General features: G+C 37.5%; 1 protein-coding gene across 3 annotated transcripts in view; it reads left to right on the forward strand.

The window, feature by feature from the left end:
• Positions 1-19,073, forward strand: part of LOC111049001 (bromodomain adjacent to zinc finger domain protein 1A) — an 80,210-nt gene that overhangs the window by 25,508 nt on the left and 35,629 nt on the right. For all 3 annotated transcript variants that reach the window (XR_005571135.1, XM_039426507.1, XM_039426508.1), the window contains exons 9-12: positions 1,334-1,562; positions 5,213-5,316; positions 6,343-6,505; positions 16,403-16,720. Coding sequence is in view for 2 of the 3 variants with exons in the window: in XM_039426507.1 (XP_039282441.1) it covers positions 1,334-1,562; positions 5,213-5,316; positions 6,343-6,505; positions 16,403-16,720 (814 nt within the window). In the remaining variant the exon portion in view is untranslated. The remainder of the gene's footprint in view (positions 1-1,333; positions 1,563-5,212; positions 5,317-6,342; positions 6,506-16,402; positions 16,721-19,073) is intronic.

Raw genomic sequence — 19,073 nt, forward strand, 5'->3', positions numbered from 1 at the left:
ACTGATGACAATATTAATGTATTATTCAAGTTCATATTATACAAGTATTAGTTTATGTTGTTTGTTCCAATATTTTTAACTGTGTCGGTGTGATGGTGTTTTATAATAAGTCACTGGTTTTCCTCACTGTTGTTTACTGTGATGTTCAGGACCCTTCTTGTTATTGAGCAGGTGTCCAAAACGACGTATTTCTGTAGTTGAGTGTACAGGTCCGGTGAAAGATTAAGTTGCTCTATGGATTTGTGAAGTGATATTGGGATTACGGCTGTTGATGATATTACAATGATTGTGTTCATGGGAGGTTGCGGTACATGTACGATTTCGACCAAGAACACGAAAATGCGTTCGGTGGGAGCTTTTGACAGTTCAGGTACCGGTCGCCATCTTGGAACATAGTGGAGTGGTGCATGCTCACTTGCACCGCGTACATGCTCACTTGCACCGTTCGAAAAGTATGTTCCACAAAACCGGTACCGGGATCAACGCTTCTTATTGGTCGAGAGTTAAAGCGTTGGTTGTCTGCTGTTTTGTTAGGTTATGTCTTCACATCCAGAGTCTATATACTGAAAAAGGATGAGGCGTACAAAGTATTTTATTCCGATGCAATTAATTACAGAATAGTACGAAAAGCAAGAAATTCATTCTTATTGGCTGGAAAGTGTATTATTTTTCAGCTTTATTGACTATTCTACTAAACTAAGATGTGTTTATGTTATCTATTAGTCGGAATACTATATTTTGTTGATTCATTCCTAGGCCAGGATCTATCCAGATAAATTGTCTGGATAGTAGACAAAAATCGAGAAACTTCAATTATTAACATTTTGCTAATATTCCATAAAACGTTTTATTCATTAACACTAATTGCATAGAAAAAGTAGTCAAATTTTCATTGATGACAGCACAAACCATCATTAATTATTAAAAAAAAACTTTATAAGGAAAAACATTATTACAATAATAGTTTTTCAAATTATAAATTATTATTGATTCAATAATAATAAATAATAGCTGAAATATTCATATTGATAACACCTTTATTATTTTGTCAACACCGATTTGTGAATGATTAATTTCAAAAGTACGCGCCAAAAACGGTGAACCAGAATTCGATTTTCGTTCGGTGGGAGCAAGTAGTGGTGCACCAGTCACGTGGTTTCTGGTTACTGCTCACTTCGCCGAAGCCGTACATGCACCGCATCCTCCCATGAACACAATCAATGGGAACTATGTAGACTCGCTCCTGATGCCACATTCATTATTATTATTACTACTACTATTTATATACTTTGCATAAAACAACATTTTTTGAAACAAGTGATTATGATGCTAGGTCTGGATAGTGGTAGCGAACCGACGCCGGTGCAACAGAGTGATAAGAAAGCAGACGACGCCCTGATCAACTATCGCCTGGCTGTTGCGGCAGCTGCCTACAGTCAACAGTACCACGGCCACCCAATCAGTGAGCTCACTCTCGACTCGGCCTCGCTCACCGAAGTGCTCAGGTTGCACATCATCTCATCGGGCCGACGGCTCATTGATGACAGTGACCAGTCAAGGAGGTAAGCCAGCCCCAGCTCTCACATTTATTTATTCATTAAAAAAAGCTCAGGAGTGGTAGAAAAAAAACAGTTTTCAACTAATTAGTCACCATTTCCAAACCGACCTGTGTACGCTATCCTTGAGTTTCCTCAACCTTTTTGTCAGTAGCACCAGCTTTGATCAAGGCCTGATACTGTTTCACTTCAACTTGATACTGTTTCACTTCAACTTGATACAGTGTCACCCCTACTTGATACAGTATCACTCCAACTTGATACATTATCACCATAATTTGATACAAATCTCCCCAATTTGACAAAATACGAATTTTTTCGATGTTTTATCTAAGCTAAGATGATTTTAAAAAAGCTCTGGAGTAGTAGGGTGAGGAAGAAGAAGAAGAAGGAGGAGGAGGAGAAGGGCAGGAGGATAATGAGTAGGAGGAGGGGGAGGATTGATTGATACTTCATTGAGGAGGAGGAGTGGTAGGAGGGATTGATACCTCTTTGAGGAGGAGGATGGTAGGAGGAGGTTAAAGAGGAAGAAGAAGGAGATGAATGAGAAGGAAGAAGAGGAGGAGGAGGAAAAAGAGGAAGGAGAAGGAAGAAGAGTAGGAGGAAGGTGACAAAGGAGGAGAAAAAGGAGAGGAGGGTGAGGGAGAGAAGAGGAGGAGGTGGAAGAAGAAGGAATCTAATGAGGAGTAAGAAAGAGTAGTAGGGGGTGAAGGAGTAGGAAGAAAATGAAGGAGAGAAAAGTAAAACAATATTAAAAGGAAGAGAGGAGGAGGAAAAGTAAAAAGAAGAAGGAGGAAGGAAGAGGAAGAGGGAAGAGAAGAAGACGATGATGAGGGTTAGGGGAGGAAGAGGAAGAATGTAGAGGAAAAGGGAGAAGAAGACGAAAAGGAGGAGGAGGTGTAGAAGAAGAAGAAGAATAATGGATAGTAGGAGGGGAGGATGATTGTTTACTTCATTGAGGGTTGTAAGGGCACATTCAAGCTTTATTTTTGTCAAAATCACAGCCAGTAGTACCGTACCATGTTCAGCCAGATGGCCAATGGACTCAATCACTCAAGCTAAACCCTAACTTCTATAGTGAGATTCATGTCATGAAATTAAATAGAAACATTCTTCACTACTCTCGCCCAATGCGTACAAATAACGTCGAGCGCGAGAGTGTAAGAGAAAATCAATCACGCAAACCAAACCCAAATCTCTATAGTAAGATCCGAGTTATGAGATTGAATGAAAACATTCTTTTTTATGTCGCATCCACACTCTCGCCCAATGCCTACAAATGACGACGAGTGCGAGAGTGTGGATGGCTGGTTTGCTTACGTTTGCCTTCACTGGCCTTCGCTTGCCATCGCTCCGGCTTTTGTCGAGCGAAGGCGAGTGCCCAGCCGAGCATCCACAAATGGTCACATTGCAGAGTGGACGACAAGACCAATGTGGCCAAGCTCACCAGCTTGGACAGCGACTTTGCGTTAGTATAGTCTAGGCATTAGACATTAATATCGGGGACCGAGCTTCGCTCTGGAGTACAAAAGCATAAAAATTTATTACGAAAGAATAAATTATAATAACATTCATACAGAAATGTTCTATCTAATCACAGTAAATTGGGATTAATTCCCAGAGGAATGCAAAAATTTCCCTCACAAAGGCCCAGTTGCACAAAAGCCGGTTAAATTTTAATCCTGATCAACTTTACGTGAACCAAATCAGAGTTGACCATTTCAAAAAGATAGCTTTTCTGATTGGTTCTACTGGAATTAAGCAGGAGTAAAATTTAACCGGTTTTTGGGCAACCGGCACTAAGTACCTGATTGAATGATTACAAAAGTTCAACAGCTGAGTCATAATTTTATCTCAGCCCACACATATGCACTCGCTCACTCACTTCAATCATCAACAGACGACAAAATATCGTCTGTTGTTCCAAGGATGAATAATTATTATCTAATAAAAAATATTATATAGTTGCACAAAAGCCGGTTGAATTTTAATCCTCATTAACTTCACGTGAACCAAATCAGAGAAGACCATTTCAAAAAGATGGATCTACTGGAATTAATCAGGATTGAAAATAACCCGGTTTTTTGCAACCGGCACGAAGTACCTGATTGAATGATTACAAAAGTTCATCAGCTGAGTTATAATTTTGACATAGTCCCACACACATGAACTCGCTCACTCACTTCCATCACCAACAGACGACGAAATAATTATCAGCTGTTTCTCCAAGGATGAATAATAATTATCATTTTAATGTCCTTCAGCGAGTTTTCCCAGGGATGAGACCTAGTGCAATCGAATCGTTATAATTATTATAAACCTACTATGTTCTGAATTTCGTGAGAATCGTTAGAGCCGTTTTCGAGATCCGGTGAAATACAAACATATGAACATCTAAACATCTAAATTAATATCTAAACATATAAACAGAAGTTGCGCGTTTAATAGTATAGGATAAGTCAGTGGAAGTAATAGGACTATACAGTGTTGCTGATAATCCTCGTAATCCAAGGTAAAAGTAAAGTGGAACGTAGAATAATGCCGTGACTGAGAAACTTGGGGTAACCGTCCACTGGAACCGTTATTCAACCGATCCTTTCGGCCGTTGGATCGGATGAATCTGCCGGCCGAATATGGTCGTCCATTGGAACCGTCTACGTCAGTCTAGTTGCCAATATTATTGAATTAACTACTATCATAGCCACCAAAATTTTTCATAAACAATGATTATATTGAGATTTTGAAAATTGAATAAACAAATATCCATTAAATTAGTTATCAATTACTAAGCAATCTTTGTTCACAGATTCCTTTGAACATCACGACGGTGATATCTTTTGTCTGGCATCTCCCACAATGGAACATGCTCTTGAACCGAACTTATCAACTTTTCATTGTCCATAGTTACAACTTTATAAAACAGACCAACTTCAAAAAACAAAAACAAACAAAACTGTGAAACAATTTTAGGTTAGAAACACGTTGTTGTCTCAGCTCGACTAGTTAGTTCGGCCGGATAGAGCCGGAAAATCCCATTCAATTCGGATCAAGAAATTGATCGGCTGGAGATGGTCATGCACGGCCGTATGAACCTGCTACAATGGACGAGCATCTATTCCTTTCTTTTTTGGGGGATCGTTCGGACGAGTTCGATAGCAGTCGGTAGTTTTCGGCCGATGCTACGAAACGGTTCTAGTGGACGGTTCACCTTGAGGGTGCCCACTGTACTCACATTATCGTCATGCATGTTGTGTCATCAGCGAAAGGCTTCGACCAAAATACAGCTATTCAACTGCAGCTTCTAGCATGAAATTAGATATAGACAATCAATAACAATGAATAAACCACTGGAAAATTACAAAATTGTACACAATTAATTCAACCTAAAATGGAGCAACAAAAAATTGAAGATACAAAAACCTCACCCCAAAAAAATTTGTTCGAAGCATTTTTTCTGATGACAACAATGTATCACGACATGCATGTGTGAACACACATGTTCAACACACTTGTCCTGTGACTGGTGCCCTTACATATCCTTACATACTGTCACCCTTATACATATAACTGATAATGATATGTGAAAATCCGCCTTTATAGATTTCATTTTTAAATGGTATGTTTGTGTGGTTAAAATGTTATTGTTTTTATTTCAGGATTCCCTCTTTGAATATTGAAGATCCTTGTTCGGAATTGTGCTTGAGACATCCTCAATTGTTGAACGCGCTCAGTCAGAAGAGCATTTTTGAATTACCAATTGGTGAGTCATTTTCCAGCTCATCTGCTTTATTGTTAGAGCCGAAACACAAGAGTCGTTTTTCTGACGACTCTTCACGGCGCGACAGGACAGGAAGCTCTCTGATTAACTGGTTCTCGATACTTTCACCCAATCAGCCAATCGGAGAGCATCTTGTCCTCGTCTGATAAAACGCTTCGTGTGTTTTGCTCTTATTGCTATTCCTAAACTATTAGTTTTTAAGTATTAAATAATTAAACTATTTCTAGACTTGTTATTAAGATTGTTTATCAATTGTTCATTGAATGAATCTTGTTCCCTGATATTTTTTCATCTGTACTATCCCTTAACCTAGCTCCGCAGTGCAGGCTGGTTGCTTGGCTGAATCAGACTAGGCGCTGAGACAGCAAATAATAGCAGCGTTGGTAGGAATGCTAGTGGCCGCAGTAACATCTTCCACCCGGCAATGGTCGGCGTAGCTCCGCCTAGCGGACAGACAAAAGATCAATCCAGTCGGTTATTTGATCCCTCCAGCCAGGCTCAGCCAAGCAGCCGAGACAATAGAACAATGGAGTGGCAGTCTTATTCGCGTTCATCAGCAGTTTTCTTTCTCACAATTATTTTGATTTTTGTGTGTCAATAATAACTCCAGTCACCAGTAAAACGTTTCCAGAAACGTGGTGTACTACCATATTAATGACTTTTCATGATGATTTTTAATTATTTAAAAACATTGTTGACATTCTGAGCCTTCAGGCTAAACTTGGGGTCGCTGAGAACGAATCTGCAATCAGAATTTCTCCATCACGAAAAATAACTAAAAACCCAGCTGTTGATCTTCCGGCAACCGTTAACAGTCATCCTGCAATGCGGCCGAAACACTTCCAAGCCAGACACCCATCTCAAATGACAACATCGCCAAGCTGTGAGAAACCATCCTGCACTGCGGCGCTAGGTTAATAGCAAAACGTTCTAAACGTTTGAATTTCATCTGTACCAGTCCTGATTACAAATTATGAGTACTTTACTTTTGATTTTTTTAATTTTCAGAGGACAAAGTTCTAATAATCAATTCATTGATAAATCAGATTCTCAGCTTTGCATCCACTAAAGAATCGATTGAAGAAGAATTAGTAAATCTGAGATTGGCACGAGTTGACTGGAGATCCAAGCGAGCTGCTGAAGTGAAGCGCATCAAAGAAGCAGAGAAAGAGTGAGTACTATATTTTTCCTCTCCTTCTATTGTATTCAATTGATTGGAGACCCTGTAAACTCCTCAATTCAATTTTATTTTTCATGTTATGCATCGTATATACGTAATATTAACAAAAGTCATAAACATCACATCATAAATACATTACAAATGTTACTACAATATTTATATAATATAGTCTAAATCATTGAAAAAAATAAGTTAATATCACAGATGGAATTGAAGTTGAATGAACCAAAAAACAGTGGAATCGAAAGTCTCCAATACTGAAAAGTTGCAGATCATAGAATTAAGTGGCATTTTTAGTTTTTAATTAACCATAATTCAATTCAATTTATTACTTGTCACGGCCAAACAATGGTAAGCACAAACATAAGTCACTCACATTCAAGCCCCAACATTCATTCACAAAGTAAGACTAAATAAATTTTTAAAATTGTGAAAATATAATATTTGAAAACTTATAAATAATATGTCAGTTACAACTCATACTTATATAGAAACAATAAAATCTGGAAACATTAACATTGCACTCGAAAGTAACACGATAGATTCTTAATACATTTTTTCCAGTCTTATTTTGTTTTTCTCTAATCAGTTTATTAGGGATTGCCAACTATAGGGACACTGGGCTATCAACCAGATTTTCAGTCTTGTCCTGAAAACTGTCAGTGTTTGAGCCTCTTTCAAGTGGTTCGGCAACGAATTAAATACTTTCTTAGCCTTATGCTGTGAGCTAGATTTGGGTAAGGCTGTTCCTCCACGTGGTGCCCCTGGACCAACTGCATACGACATGATTTCGAAAATGGATACTCTTCGCGCTCTCAAAGAGTTTCACCAAAGTTTTATATTAGCAGTTGGAGAACAAAATGCAGCCAATACAGGTGATACAAGAATATATGCCTCTAAACGGCCCTTGTCAGGGCCACCCCTTGTGACAATCTCAATCAATATTGAGGGCTTATCTCGTATTAAGGAAGACATACTTAGTAATATTTGTAAGACACGTCGATGTGATGTGCTGTGCCTACAAGAGACACATAGAACTGATGCTCAAAGCAGACCCAATATACATGGCATGGAACTGGTTTCAGAGATCCCTCACAGGCAATACGGTAGCTGTATTTTTGTCAGAAATGACTTGAAAGTGATATCCTCATACGCAACAAATAATAATAACATTGAAATAATCACATTGGAACTATCTAACTGCACAGTCACATCAGTGTATAAACCTCCAGGAGTCGACTTTGACTTCAGCAGCACCCAAAATTTCAACAACAAGGAGTGTAAAATTGTAGTGGGAGACTTCAATAGCCATAGTGAGAAATGGGGTTACCCAGTAACAAACGCAGATGGCGAGAGAGTGGAACACTGGGCAATGAATAACGGCCTTTCTCTTCTATTTGACCCTAAACAAAGCACATCCTTCAATAGCAAAAGGTGGAGGTCGGGAACTAACCCAGACAATATTTTCGTTACAGAGAAATTCAGAGCTTCATGTGATAAGAATATCTTAGATGCTATTCCAAACACCCAACACAGACCTCTTATCCTGGAGGTGGTCCCATCAATCAGGGTGAGAAAGGTTCCCTTGAAACGAAGATTCAACTTCAAAAAAGCAAACTGGAACTCTTTCACAGCCCAGATGGAAAAAGGCATAGCAAATATCCAACCACATCCAGCAGAATATGGGAGTTTCTTGAATCTACTAAAAACTACATCTTATAGCAGCATACCCCGTGGTTGTAGACAAAACTATATTCCAGGATTCTCTGATGATCTTCAGCAACTGTACAATAATTATATGGACTCCTTCAATACTAACCCTTTCTCAGACAACACTCACAAACTAGGAGAAGAGCTAAACTCAAGGATTGCAGACTGCAGAAGGCAAACTTGGTGCAAGACGCTTGAGGGAGTGGACATGAAGAGGAATAGCTACAAAGCTTGGCAACTCATTAGGAAGCTGAACTGTGAGAGTCAACCAAAAAGCCTCCATACAAATGTTTCTCCTAAGCAAGTGGCTCACGTGTTGATTGAGAATGGTAAACCTGTGAATAGAATCAGGCAGAAGAAAATCATAAGATGTCATAATAGAGAAACCAACATCTTCCAGGTCCCACTGAGAGTAGATGAAATTGAATCTGCATTAAGATTACTGATGCCTCGCAAGTCTCCAGGCATAGATGAGGTGTTTAATGAGCAACTCCTCCACCTTGGCCCTGCAGCAAAGATGTGGATCACAGACTTATTCAATAACGTCATAGTCCAAGAGCGCATACCTGCAATTTGGAGGAAATCAAAAGTCATTGCAGTTTGCAAACCTGGAAAGGACCCTGAGTGCCCAAAATCCTATCGACCAATCTCACTTCTGTCCAATTTGTATAAACTTTTCGAGAGAGTTATCCTCAATAGAATATCTTCTCTTATAGAGAGCAAATTAATCCCTCAACAAGCTGGTTTCCGCCCAGGAAAATCATGTACAGGCCAAGTACTAAACCTGACTAAATACATTGAGGATGGTTTCCAGGAGAAGAAGGTTAGTGGCATGGTTCTGGTTGATCTGTCAGCAGCGTACGACACAATTAATCATAGACAACTCCTTCACAAACTATATAATGTGACATACGATTACAGTTTGATAAAGGTTATCCGCTTGATGCTCACTGATAGACGTTTCCAAGTCCATATAAAGAACAATTGTAGCAAGTGGTACAAACAAAAGAATGGACTACCACAAGGAAGTGTCCTGGCTCCTGCCCTTTTCAATGTTTTTGTGAATGACCAACCTATTGGAGACAGCACAAAACATTTCATTTATGCTGATGACCTGGCTGTAGCAGCCAAAGGAAACACCTTTAAAGAAGTCGAAGACAAGCTGAATAGTTTCATTCCAGAGTTAGTCAAATACTACAAAGCAAATCTCCTGAAGGTGAACACAACAAAGACTGTAGTAAGTGCTTTCCACCTCAGAAACAAAGAAGCCCAAAGGGAGCTTAAAATCTTTTGGTCTGGCCAGCAGCTGACACATGTGGCAAACCCAACTTATCTTGGTGTTCAATTGGACAGAAGCCTGACATTCAAAGCTCACTGTGAAAAAACGAAAAAGAAGGTCAACTCCAGAAATGCACTCTTACGCAAGCTGGTTGGGTCTGCCTGGGGTGCTGATGCTCACACCCTGCGAACAACAGCCTTAGCCCTGTGTTTCTCCACTGGTGAATATGCTTGTCCTGTGTGGGGTCGCTCAGCCCATGCTAAGAAGGTAGACGTGGCTCTCAACGAAAGCTGCCGGATTGTGACTGGCTGCCTAAAACCAACTAAAACTCACTACCTCTACCAACTGAGTGGGATAGCCCCTCCATCAATCCGGAGAGAGATAGCAGGTAGGGCCGAGCGAACTCGTCAAGCTAATGATGAAAGGCATCCAATGTTGGCCATACCCCTGCAATTCACCGTTTGAAGTCCCGTCGCAGCTTTCTAACAGAGACACAGGAGCTGGGCTCCTCAGCACCACAAGAAAGAATTCGACTCTGGCATGAGGGTGCAGATGCCACTGACTCAGTGCTGAGGGAGCAACTGCCAGCAGGAGCAGAGCTACCGTACAGTAAATGGAAAACTCTGAACCGCCTTAGAGCAGAGTGTGCTTGCACTAAAGAAAACCGCACTACTTGGAGGCAGATTGATGATCCTTATTGTGACTGTGGAGACATCCAGTCAGATGACCACCTCCTAAAGTGCCGTCTTGCACCAGCATGCAATCGACAAGACCTCTTTAATTTTAATGACGAAGCTGCTATAACAGTGGATTACTATTCTAATTTAGGCATATAATACAAGTATAATCACCTGACACGAACGAACGAACGAGCTAGATTTGTAGAAGGTCGTTCTGTGTGGCTAGATTATCAACGCACCTCTGGATCTTGTGTTATGACTATGCATATTTGACCCTGTTGTCCACTTTGTCTTGTATTTGAAGGCAAAGATAGATACTGTGATGAATCTTTCAAATAGATTTCATGAGAAGAGAGAAAAATTGTGATTACCTTTTAAAATGAAAGAATTTGCTAAAGGAATAGTTAGCGACCGAGCGATAAAGCTTACTTATCAGTAACTGTATATTAGATAAGAGTACCGTTCTGTACTGAATATTTTCTAGAAAATTATTCAATAAAATTGTAATTATTCTGCAAATAAAGCACGAATTATTTATGAATTGCTCATTGAATTTTGAGGTTACACTTTGTTTACTGCCGATCAGATGTTTAAAGCAGTTCGAACACAGCTGACTGATTCAAAGTATGGTCAAATGTCATGCCAGTTTCATGCAAGGTATAATATCATTCCTAAAAATTATAAAACTATCAATAAAGGAAAAAGAATTTCGAATAAAAAATAAAATGTTATATTATTGTTGAAATTATTTATTACTTAAGAAATTATATTATAATGTCAGGTCTTATTGTAACTAACTAGGTCATATCATGAACAGCATATTATTGATAAAAACAGCAGAAATTAATTATAACATTCTCAAACATAATAAAAATTGTATAAGAATATTAATTTATTAATTATTACTTCAACTGAACCACATGGTAATTAAATCTCTTTGGCAAGCCTAAGCCAATGATAGTGCATAGAAATAGCACCAAAAAGGTGATCGTTTGAAAACAACATATGTTAATCTACTATCAGACAACAAACCTGCCTTATCATATACGCTAGCACATATACATTGTATAAGAGGGACTAGGTCTAGAAGATTGAGCAGTTTTAAGAATTATATAAACTGAGTTATTATTGTAATTAAAGGAATTATATTCTACTGCCTGCCACTGACGTCACGTCTACGTCACAATCGTTCTACCAATGGCAAATTTTTATGCAAATTTACTACACCGAGATTCTCAGAAGAAAGGTCTAGCCAAGAAGCTTAGAGAAAAAGACTTCACTTCCCTTTTGAAATCCTCACCGTTCAGATCTCTTTATAGTTACCAAGACCTATTCGTAAAAAATTCTCGTTTGATTTTATATGTTTTATTTGTGAGCCAATATTTTAGGCTATTCTAATTGTTATTTGTAAATCTATTTTTCATCAATCGATAAATTAAAAGTTTAAAGTTAAATCATCCCTTAATTAATTTGGTGAAGGAGATATTTAAATTAAAATTCCCCACGTGCTGAGACCGAAGCCTGGATTGCTGCCGACCAAACGATTTTGATCCAAAGAAGAAAACCACGACCGCCAAGGAAATTCACGTGAGTTATAAGTTAAAAGGGGCCCCAATCTACGCTTCGAAAATATTTCAGTGCAGAAAAATATAAAATTTTCTTCGTTAAATTATTGGCCACGCCGACAAGCGCTTTTAGTTATTTAAGAGCCTAGAATTTATTCCTATAGAATTTATAAGAACTTGCAGTTGATTAACTATCCTCCGCTGCCAGAACCACGACCCCGAGCAAACTTTTTAAAATATTTTATAATTTATTTTCACCATTTTTTCACAAACTGTTAAATTTTATCAATTGTAAAATTCTGTCGAATCATGCATGGTGTCATGCAAGCACAAGAAAATTTTTAACTCTTTTGTTAATGCTAAATTATTATCAACCTGTAAATCAAATTCTGAATCTGCACTGTATGATCATATATTTTATTATAATATATTTCAATTTTGTTAATTCGTTTTCTGAGTTCGATTATTTCTTAAGCCTATCAATTATTGTGTCTGATACGTTCTATATCATCAAGAACCGATCGAATACGATCATTGCAGTAATTGAATTAAGCTGGATATTGGAACAGGTCTAAGTGGATGTAGTGAGTGGGGTCAGATCGAGATATTTGTTCTTTATCCTTACCTGCTCATATATCAGCTTTTATCTGTTACCAACCTCGACTTAGGAGCGAATACATCAACAGTACAGCAGATGCATCCAGAGATCATATAATTTCCTACAATAGAGCTTAAAACCCGACAAGACTCTGTTCTCGAAATATATTCTGAACGATATTTGGTCCAAATACCATGTTTTAATCCTTCAGAACTTATTAGAGACACAGTCCCGTAAATTATCTACATCGGGATTTTTGCTCGACCTGTATGATTTTGTATGCTCATTCTTCACAGGTAATAATTTTAAGGTATCCGTCTTCAGTGTTTAGCGATCGCTACACTGCTTATAAAAATTTCATCACTATACAATCTGTCATTAGAAGAATCAAGGGTGAGCGAGCGTTTAGGCCTCCCGCGATTCCGACAATTGTATTGAATCTTGTAGTGAATCAATCAGTCTGGTGTACACTTAGCGTCCACGCACGCAATTACAAAATTTATAACCTCAACACCGTTGATTTAGTACAAGATTCACCCTACATATGTGAAGCCGTTAAAAAACGCTTTACAATACGTAATATATATAAAGAGCAGGGACAGTCATTATTGCTGCTGATCGGAAGAGAGAACGGCATGAGGACCTCGGTGGCTTTGCTAAACTAATGAATTGATTTACAGTTACATTACTGGCTCAGGTCTTGTATCACAGCCATAGTTTGTTGTCATAGAAATGACACTGCAGTCGTTTTCATTAACAACATGGGAAACACATTGCGTTTTTTTCAAATATTTTGAACGTTAGAAGTTTTTCAGTCTTCTACGTTTTCAGTTGATTTTCTTCTATTAATTTATCAAAAACTAAATTAGTTTAAAGTTATGATTACATATATTATGTGAATGGTAAAAAACAGTTGAATAAAAGTACTGAGTGATTATCAAGTGTAATATGGAATTCCAAGTAATAAATAAATTTATATCCTTTAAAAAAATACAAACAAGAAATTAAAACATAAAAAGTACAAAATATCTAAAATAATAGGTCTAGAAAAAAATATGGAATTTAATTCTATTGGAGATTAACCTGCTCAACTATGGGAAACCCAAATAAGCGCCTCATCCTCCTAAATTCAAAATTTCTAGTTTTTTTTTATTGTTGGACATAAAATTGGACTTTGGGTATGATCACATTGAATGCGTGTATGTGCAAGTGCACGTTAGATCATGCATGAGCCGAGAAACAAAATTTGGAAAGAAATATATTCTATTTTCCTCCACCTACTGTCTAAAGTACTTACTTTACTCCCTGAAACCTAATACTAAAGTGTCACTTTTCCGCTCTCGGTAGTAAAAACAGAAAAACTCCCTAGGGAGTAAAAGTGACTCCATTTAAATAACATGGGGAGCATCTCTATTTTGAAACTTACATTGTAATAGGTTAGAAGGTCTAAGCTCAGATGAGAAAGCATAATAGAGGTGTCTGTCATTGAGTCAACTGAATTCAATACCACAACCAGAAATTTGATCAACTCATGAAATATATGTTTGTATGATAATTATTATATTCTTAATATTAGTAGACGATAAAAATTTATACAATTTTAAAAATATTTTATTCTATTCAAAATACCAGCCAACAAATATTTTTGATCTGCAATTCAAATCTGAACCGCGTGGTCTGGAGTCAGCCATTTTTGGTAGCTGCTCAGCTGATATAATTGTTACAACTTTTGCCGATAGATAGCGCAATCGGCAGTGCCAATCAGACGACCGGTTTTTAGGTTTTAGATTTAGGTTATGTTGTTAGGAATCATTGTCACCAATACGTAAGTTATTAGAATGATTTTATTTGCAGTTTCTATAAAAAAATGTAGATGGAGGAAAAATGTTGTGTACATCACGAGCGAAAAATACTTTTTCTCCCTCAGGAAAATTGCTGCCCTCGGCTTCGCCTCGGGCTTCAAACTTTTTCCCACAGGGAGAAAAACTCGTACTTTTCACTCTAGATATACAAATAACTATTAATATTGTATTGAAACACGTTGTGACTTGTGTGTGTGTGTGTGTGTGTGTGTGTGTGTGTGTGTGTGTGTGTGTGTGTGTGTGTGTGTGTGTGTGTGTGTGTGTGTGTGTGTGTGTGTGTGTGTGTGTGTGTGTAGCTGCTCACACTGAACGCCACCAGCACGTGCACACGTTCAGTGTGAATGTTCCCATTGCTCTTTCCAGATTTTGTTTCTCAACTGTATGATCAAACGTGTACTTGCACATATACGCATCCAATGTATAAAATTGCTCAAATTCTTGAAAGTGACTGAAGTACAACCTATATTTTGGATTTTGGAAATGTGAGAGAATAAAATTTGGGATAAGTACGGTTTGAGCTAAGCTTGTTGCTCTCTCTCTCCGCTCTTGCATAAAAGCTCCGTCAATTTATGTAGATGCATAACAATATAATATCTATAGTTATTATATTACAAATTACTTTTTCATATCATATACAGTTCAATAATTATTTTCTTAGTCTATATTATGTAAATTCATCTATAATTTTGCTGTATTGTAAGCTATTATATAAGGCTATAAGTGTATAAGCCAGTATATTGTAATCTACATAAATAAAGTACTCAATCAATCAATCTCCCATCCATATCTAGATGATCTGTAATTACGAATAAATGAATTGATAAATTGTTCAAATGGTAGTATTTTATCACCATAACATTGTCAACAACTTTTACATTTCCTTCACGTTTTCTGATTCTTTATATATCCTCCCAAGAATGGAAGGATTTTCTATTACATAGTTGGAAATCCTAAAAATCCTCCCCCATTTTAGCTAATCCCACCACGAACCCTGTTACTTTGTATTTAATACTTGTATCTGCAAATTGAAAATCTTGAAGTACCCTTTTTTATGACATTAATTTGTCGGAGCATGTGGTGAATAAAGTTAGGCGCACACAGATCGTCATCGGACGGACGGCACGCATCGGACGGATCGGATTATTATATTTGATGCATTGTTTTCAATTGGAGTGCGCATACCTAAACGGATGCGGATAGGTATGCGCACTCCAATTGAAAACAATGCATCAAATATAATAATCCGATCCGTCCGATGCGTGCCGTACGTCCGATGACTATCTGTGTGCGTCTACCTTAACAGTTATAAAAAATGGTTACTTCGGGCCGGTTTCCGAGCTTAGGATTTATCTAAGTTCTAGACTTTAAACAGCTGGAGTCTGAAAATTGGCTTTCCAAAACGGGGCGTAGCACTACCTCCGTAAACAAAGCCGTAGTGCATTCGTGTGACGTCAGCACAGGTAGGGCTCCTACACCAATAAAAACACTAGCTGATATAGATCAGCTGAAATCAACGAATTTTCATTAGTGTCAGCACAAGTAGGGCTTCTACACCAATGAAAATTCGTTGATCTCAGCTGATCTATATCAGCTAGTGTTTTTATTGGTGTAGAAGCCCTACCTGTGCTGACGTCACACGAATGCACTATGGCTTTGTTTACGGAGGTAGTGGGCATAGTCGCAGTCATAGTAATAGTCACGTTCAAATTAAATTAAATTTCGAAAAACTAGAAAATTGAACACAAAATAAAATAAAGAGAAAATAGTGTAAAGTTTTAGCTATTTTGAGTTATTTAGGAATGTTTAATTTCGTCGAGGATAAACGTTTCCAATTATAGAAATGAGAAAATAAAGATTATCATAAAAACTGCGACTACACCCCGTTTCGGAAAGTCAATTTTCTGACTACAGCTGTTTAAAGTCTAGAGCTTAGATAAATCCCGAGCTCGGAAACCGGCTCTTAGAGTACCCTTTTTTAATGACATTAATATGTAGGAACATGTAGTGAATAACAGTCATAGAAAAAGGATACTTAGATTTCCAATTTCCAGATGAAATTGAGATGTAGCCCTCGCCATTTTGATTTTTGTATTTTGTTCCTTATTTGGTTTGTGTGTTTTTGAATAAATTGAAGCTTAATCACTTTCACTTTATTTTCAAATTCTGAATTGTTGCAATTGGTGTGTCCTGCCAGGTTGAAAGAACAACAGAAAGCCGCTTCTGGCGAGAACAAGGACAAAAGTAAGAGCGACAAGGAGGCAACTGAGAAGAAAGAGAAGGAGGAGGCGACTGGCGGTGATGGAGAGGGGGGTGAGGGGGAGGTGCCGAAGACACGCATGCGCATGGGCAAGAACCTTGTGTTGAAAGCGCGCGAATTGGCTCAGCTGGAGTTGCGCGTGCAATGCCTGCCGCTGGGCGTGGATCGGGCATTCCGTCGCTACTGGCTCTTCTACTCGACGCCCGGCCTCTATGTCGAGCACAACGAGCCCAATCCTGGCGTCTGTGTGCCCAGGTATGTATCTATTCTACATTATCATACATAAATTTCTATTATATAGGTAATTTTTTCAATCTCCGATCAATTTTCATAAAACACAGACAAGTGGTAGGGGGTGATAGACCTGAGCAGCTTGTCATCCCCACCAAACGCACTGTGATCGGTGCGACCAGATCGTCAATTGTTTTCGATTTATAACACAGTTTACCTACGTAAACTCGTCAATCGTCAATTGTTTTCGATTTATAACAGTTTACCTCCGTAAACTGTAGTTGTTATAGAAGAGACCCTCAAACGTGGCTGAATCACTTGAGTTTCCTCCAAGTGCTAGTTACTTAGTTTCATTCGTTTTTGCAAGCAAAAGACAATAGTTCAGTATGAATGCAACGAAGTATGATTCAAGTTTACGCAGGAAACTTTATTAGTAGTGATGATATTGTGCTGTAATGGTGTCGGAAAATGAAATACGTCAGTTGAAATGACTTACTTTACTACTTGTTCGTCACAATTATTAAACTGCATTAAGGGAGCAACGCTCCCGAAGACTATATGAAGTGTAATCTAATATAATACTACCATCCTTCATATTTCAACACAACAGTCAATAGAACACAACAGATTTCAAAAATCAAATCAAATTCATTTATTGCCAAAAAGAAAACACACAATTTACTCATACACATACATACACGAGCAAAAATAAAAATTTTTATTTTATTTATTTATTAGATAGAGCGAACAATATAATAGTCGGAAAAGAAAAAAACAGGCTATTGCCCAAAACTTCTTCAATTTCCTGATTTTGTCACAAATCGTCCAAATATTATGTAGGTTATGTTCACTTCAATTTCAACACCAAATCTTCAATCTGAAACTATGAATCAGAATAAAACAAAGAATTTCAAATTTAGATAGATTGATAATGAAAATGTTCATAATACAATTACACATACATGCATATACATGACAGAAGAAAAACTAATTATAATATTTCTAGGCATTATCAGCAAAAAGATAACTCTTTGCCCGCTGGTGAGAGTAGCTTAAAAAAATCCTCAAAATAACTGGAAATTGAAACGAAAAGGCTTTAAAGCAAAAGTAGTGACACAAAATATACTTTAAATCAATATACTTTGAAAATGTGGTCCAAAGTAGAATAATTCACACCTATATTGATAATTTATGAAAGGTCAGAATTCAGAGAAATACCAAACTGAAACAGAAATCACAGTGCTAGGTTCAAAGTGAAAAAATATTCACCTCCACTCCGTTATGCTCTTCTCATTGATCAAACATTAACCAACAAGGAAGTCTGCTAACCTGTAAGGACACAATACAATAAGGAATTCCCTGACTGTTTTTTGAACTCCTTCAAGCCCTCAATTTCTCTTATGTGAGTTGGAATTGAATTGAATATTTTTATTCCCATATAAAACGGGCCACTCTCCAGCAGGCTAAGTCTATGATGTGGGTAAACAAAACCTCTAAATCTTGAATTATGAGGACTCACCTGGTTCTCTTCATACATCCGTCTGTTTTTGAAAACAAAGATTGCTAAATCTAATATATTCCGGAATTGTTGTGATGCATGACAACTCGGACTCACAGCGCTGATGCAACCAAACGGAAACGGTTTCTCCAGCAAATCAAATGGCATAATTTCGTTCACTCCCCTTACAAACCTTACTTGGCCACTAGTAATTTATACCTTCTTCCGAACTCAAGACAATAATTTGAGGGTAAAAATTGACGTAGCATCTCTGAATGTCTCAACTTTACTCCATTACTTCGGTATCTGAAGGTCTGGTCAAACTAGAATGGCTATATACTGAATGGCTCAACATCTCATTTCTATCAGTTTCTCAAGAACTAGTAAAAAAATAGGTACTTGGCTAGCTGAAAACTTGTCGTACTGAATGGCTCAACATCTCATTTCTATCAGTTTCTCAAGAACTAGTAAAAAAATAGGTACTTGGCTAGCTGAAAACTTGACGTACTGAATGGCTCAACTTCACATTTCTAGCATTACTTTACTGGTCACAATAGCTACTTGACGTATTGAATGGTTTAACTTCCAATTTCTATCAGTTTCTCAAGAAGTGGTCAAAATAGATACTTGGCTAACTGAAAACTTGACGTACTGAAAAGTTCAACTTCCCAATTCTTTCAGTACTGGTCAAAATAGGTACTTGACGAACCTATATGCTATGCAATTCAATTCATTTATTGCCAATTTTGAATATACAAGACATATTACAAACTCTTTATAATATGTCATATCATTAAAAATATTAATAAATAAATGAAAATAATTATTCATACATATATATTAATTAAAAAATTTATATAAAATCTATGCATCACCAGC

Source organism: Nilaparvata lugens, chromosome 4, assembly GCF_014356525.2.
Source record: "Nilaparvata lugens isolate BPH chromosome 4, ASM1435652v1, whole genome shotgun sequence".
Taxonomy (NCBI): Eukaryota; Metazoa; Arthropoda; class Insecta; order Hemiptera; family Delphacidae; genus Nilaparvata; species Nilaparvata lugens.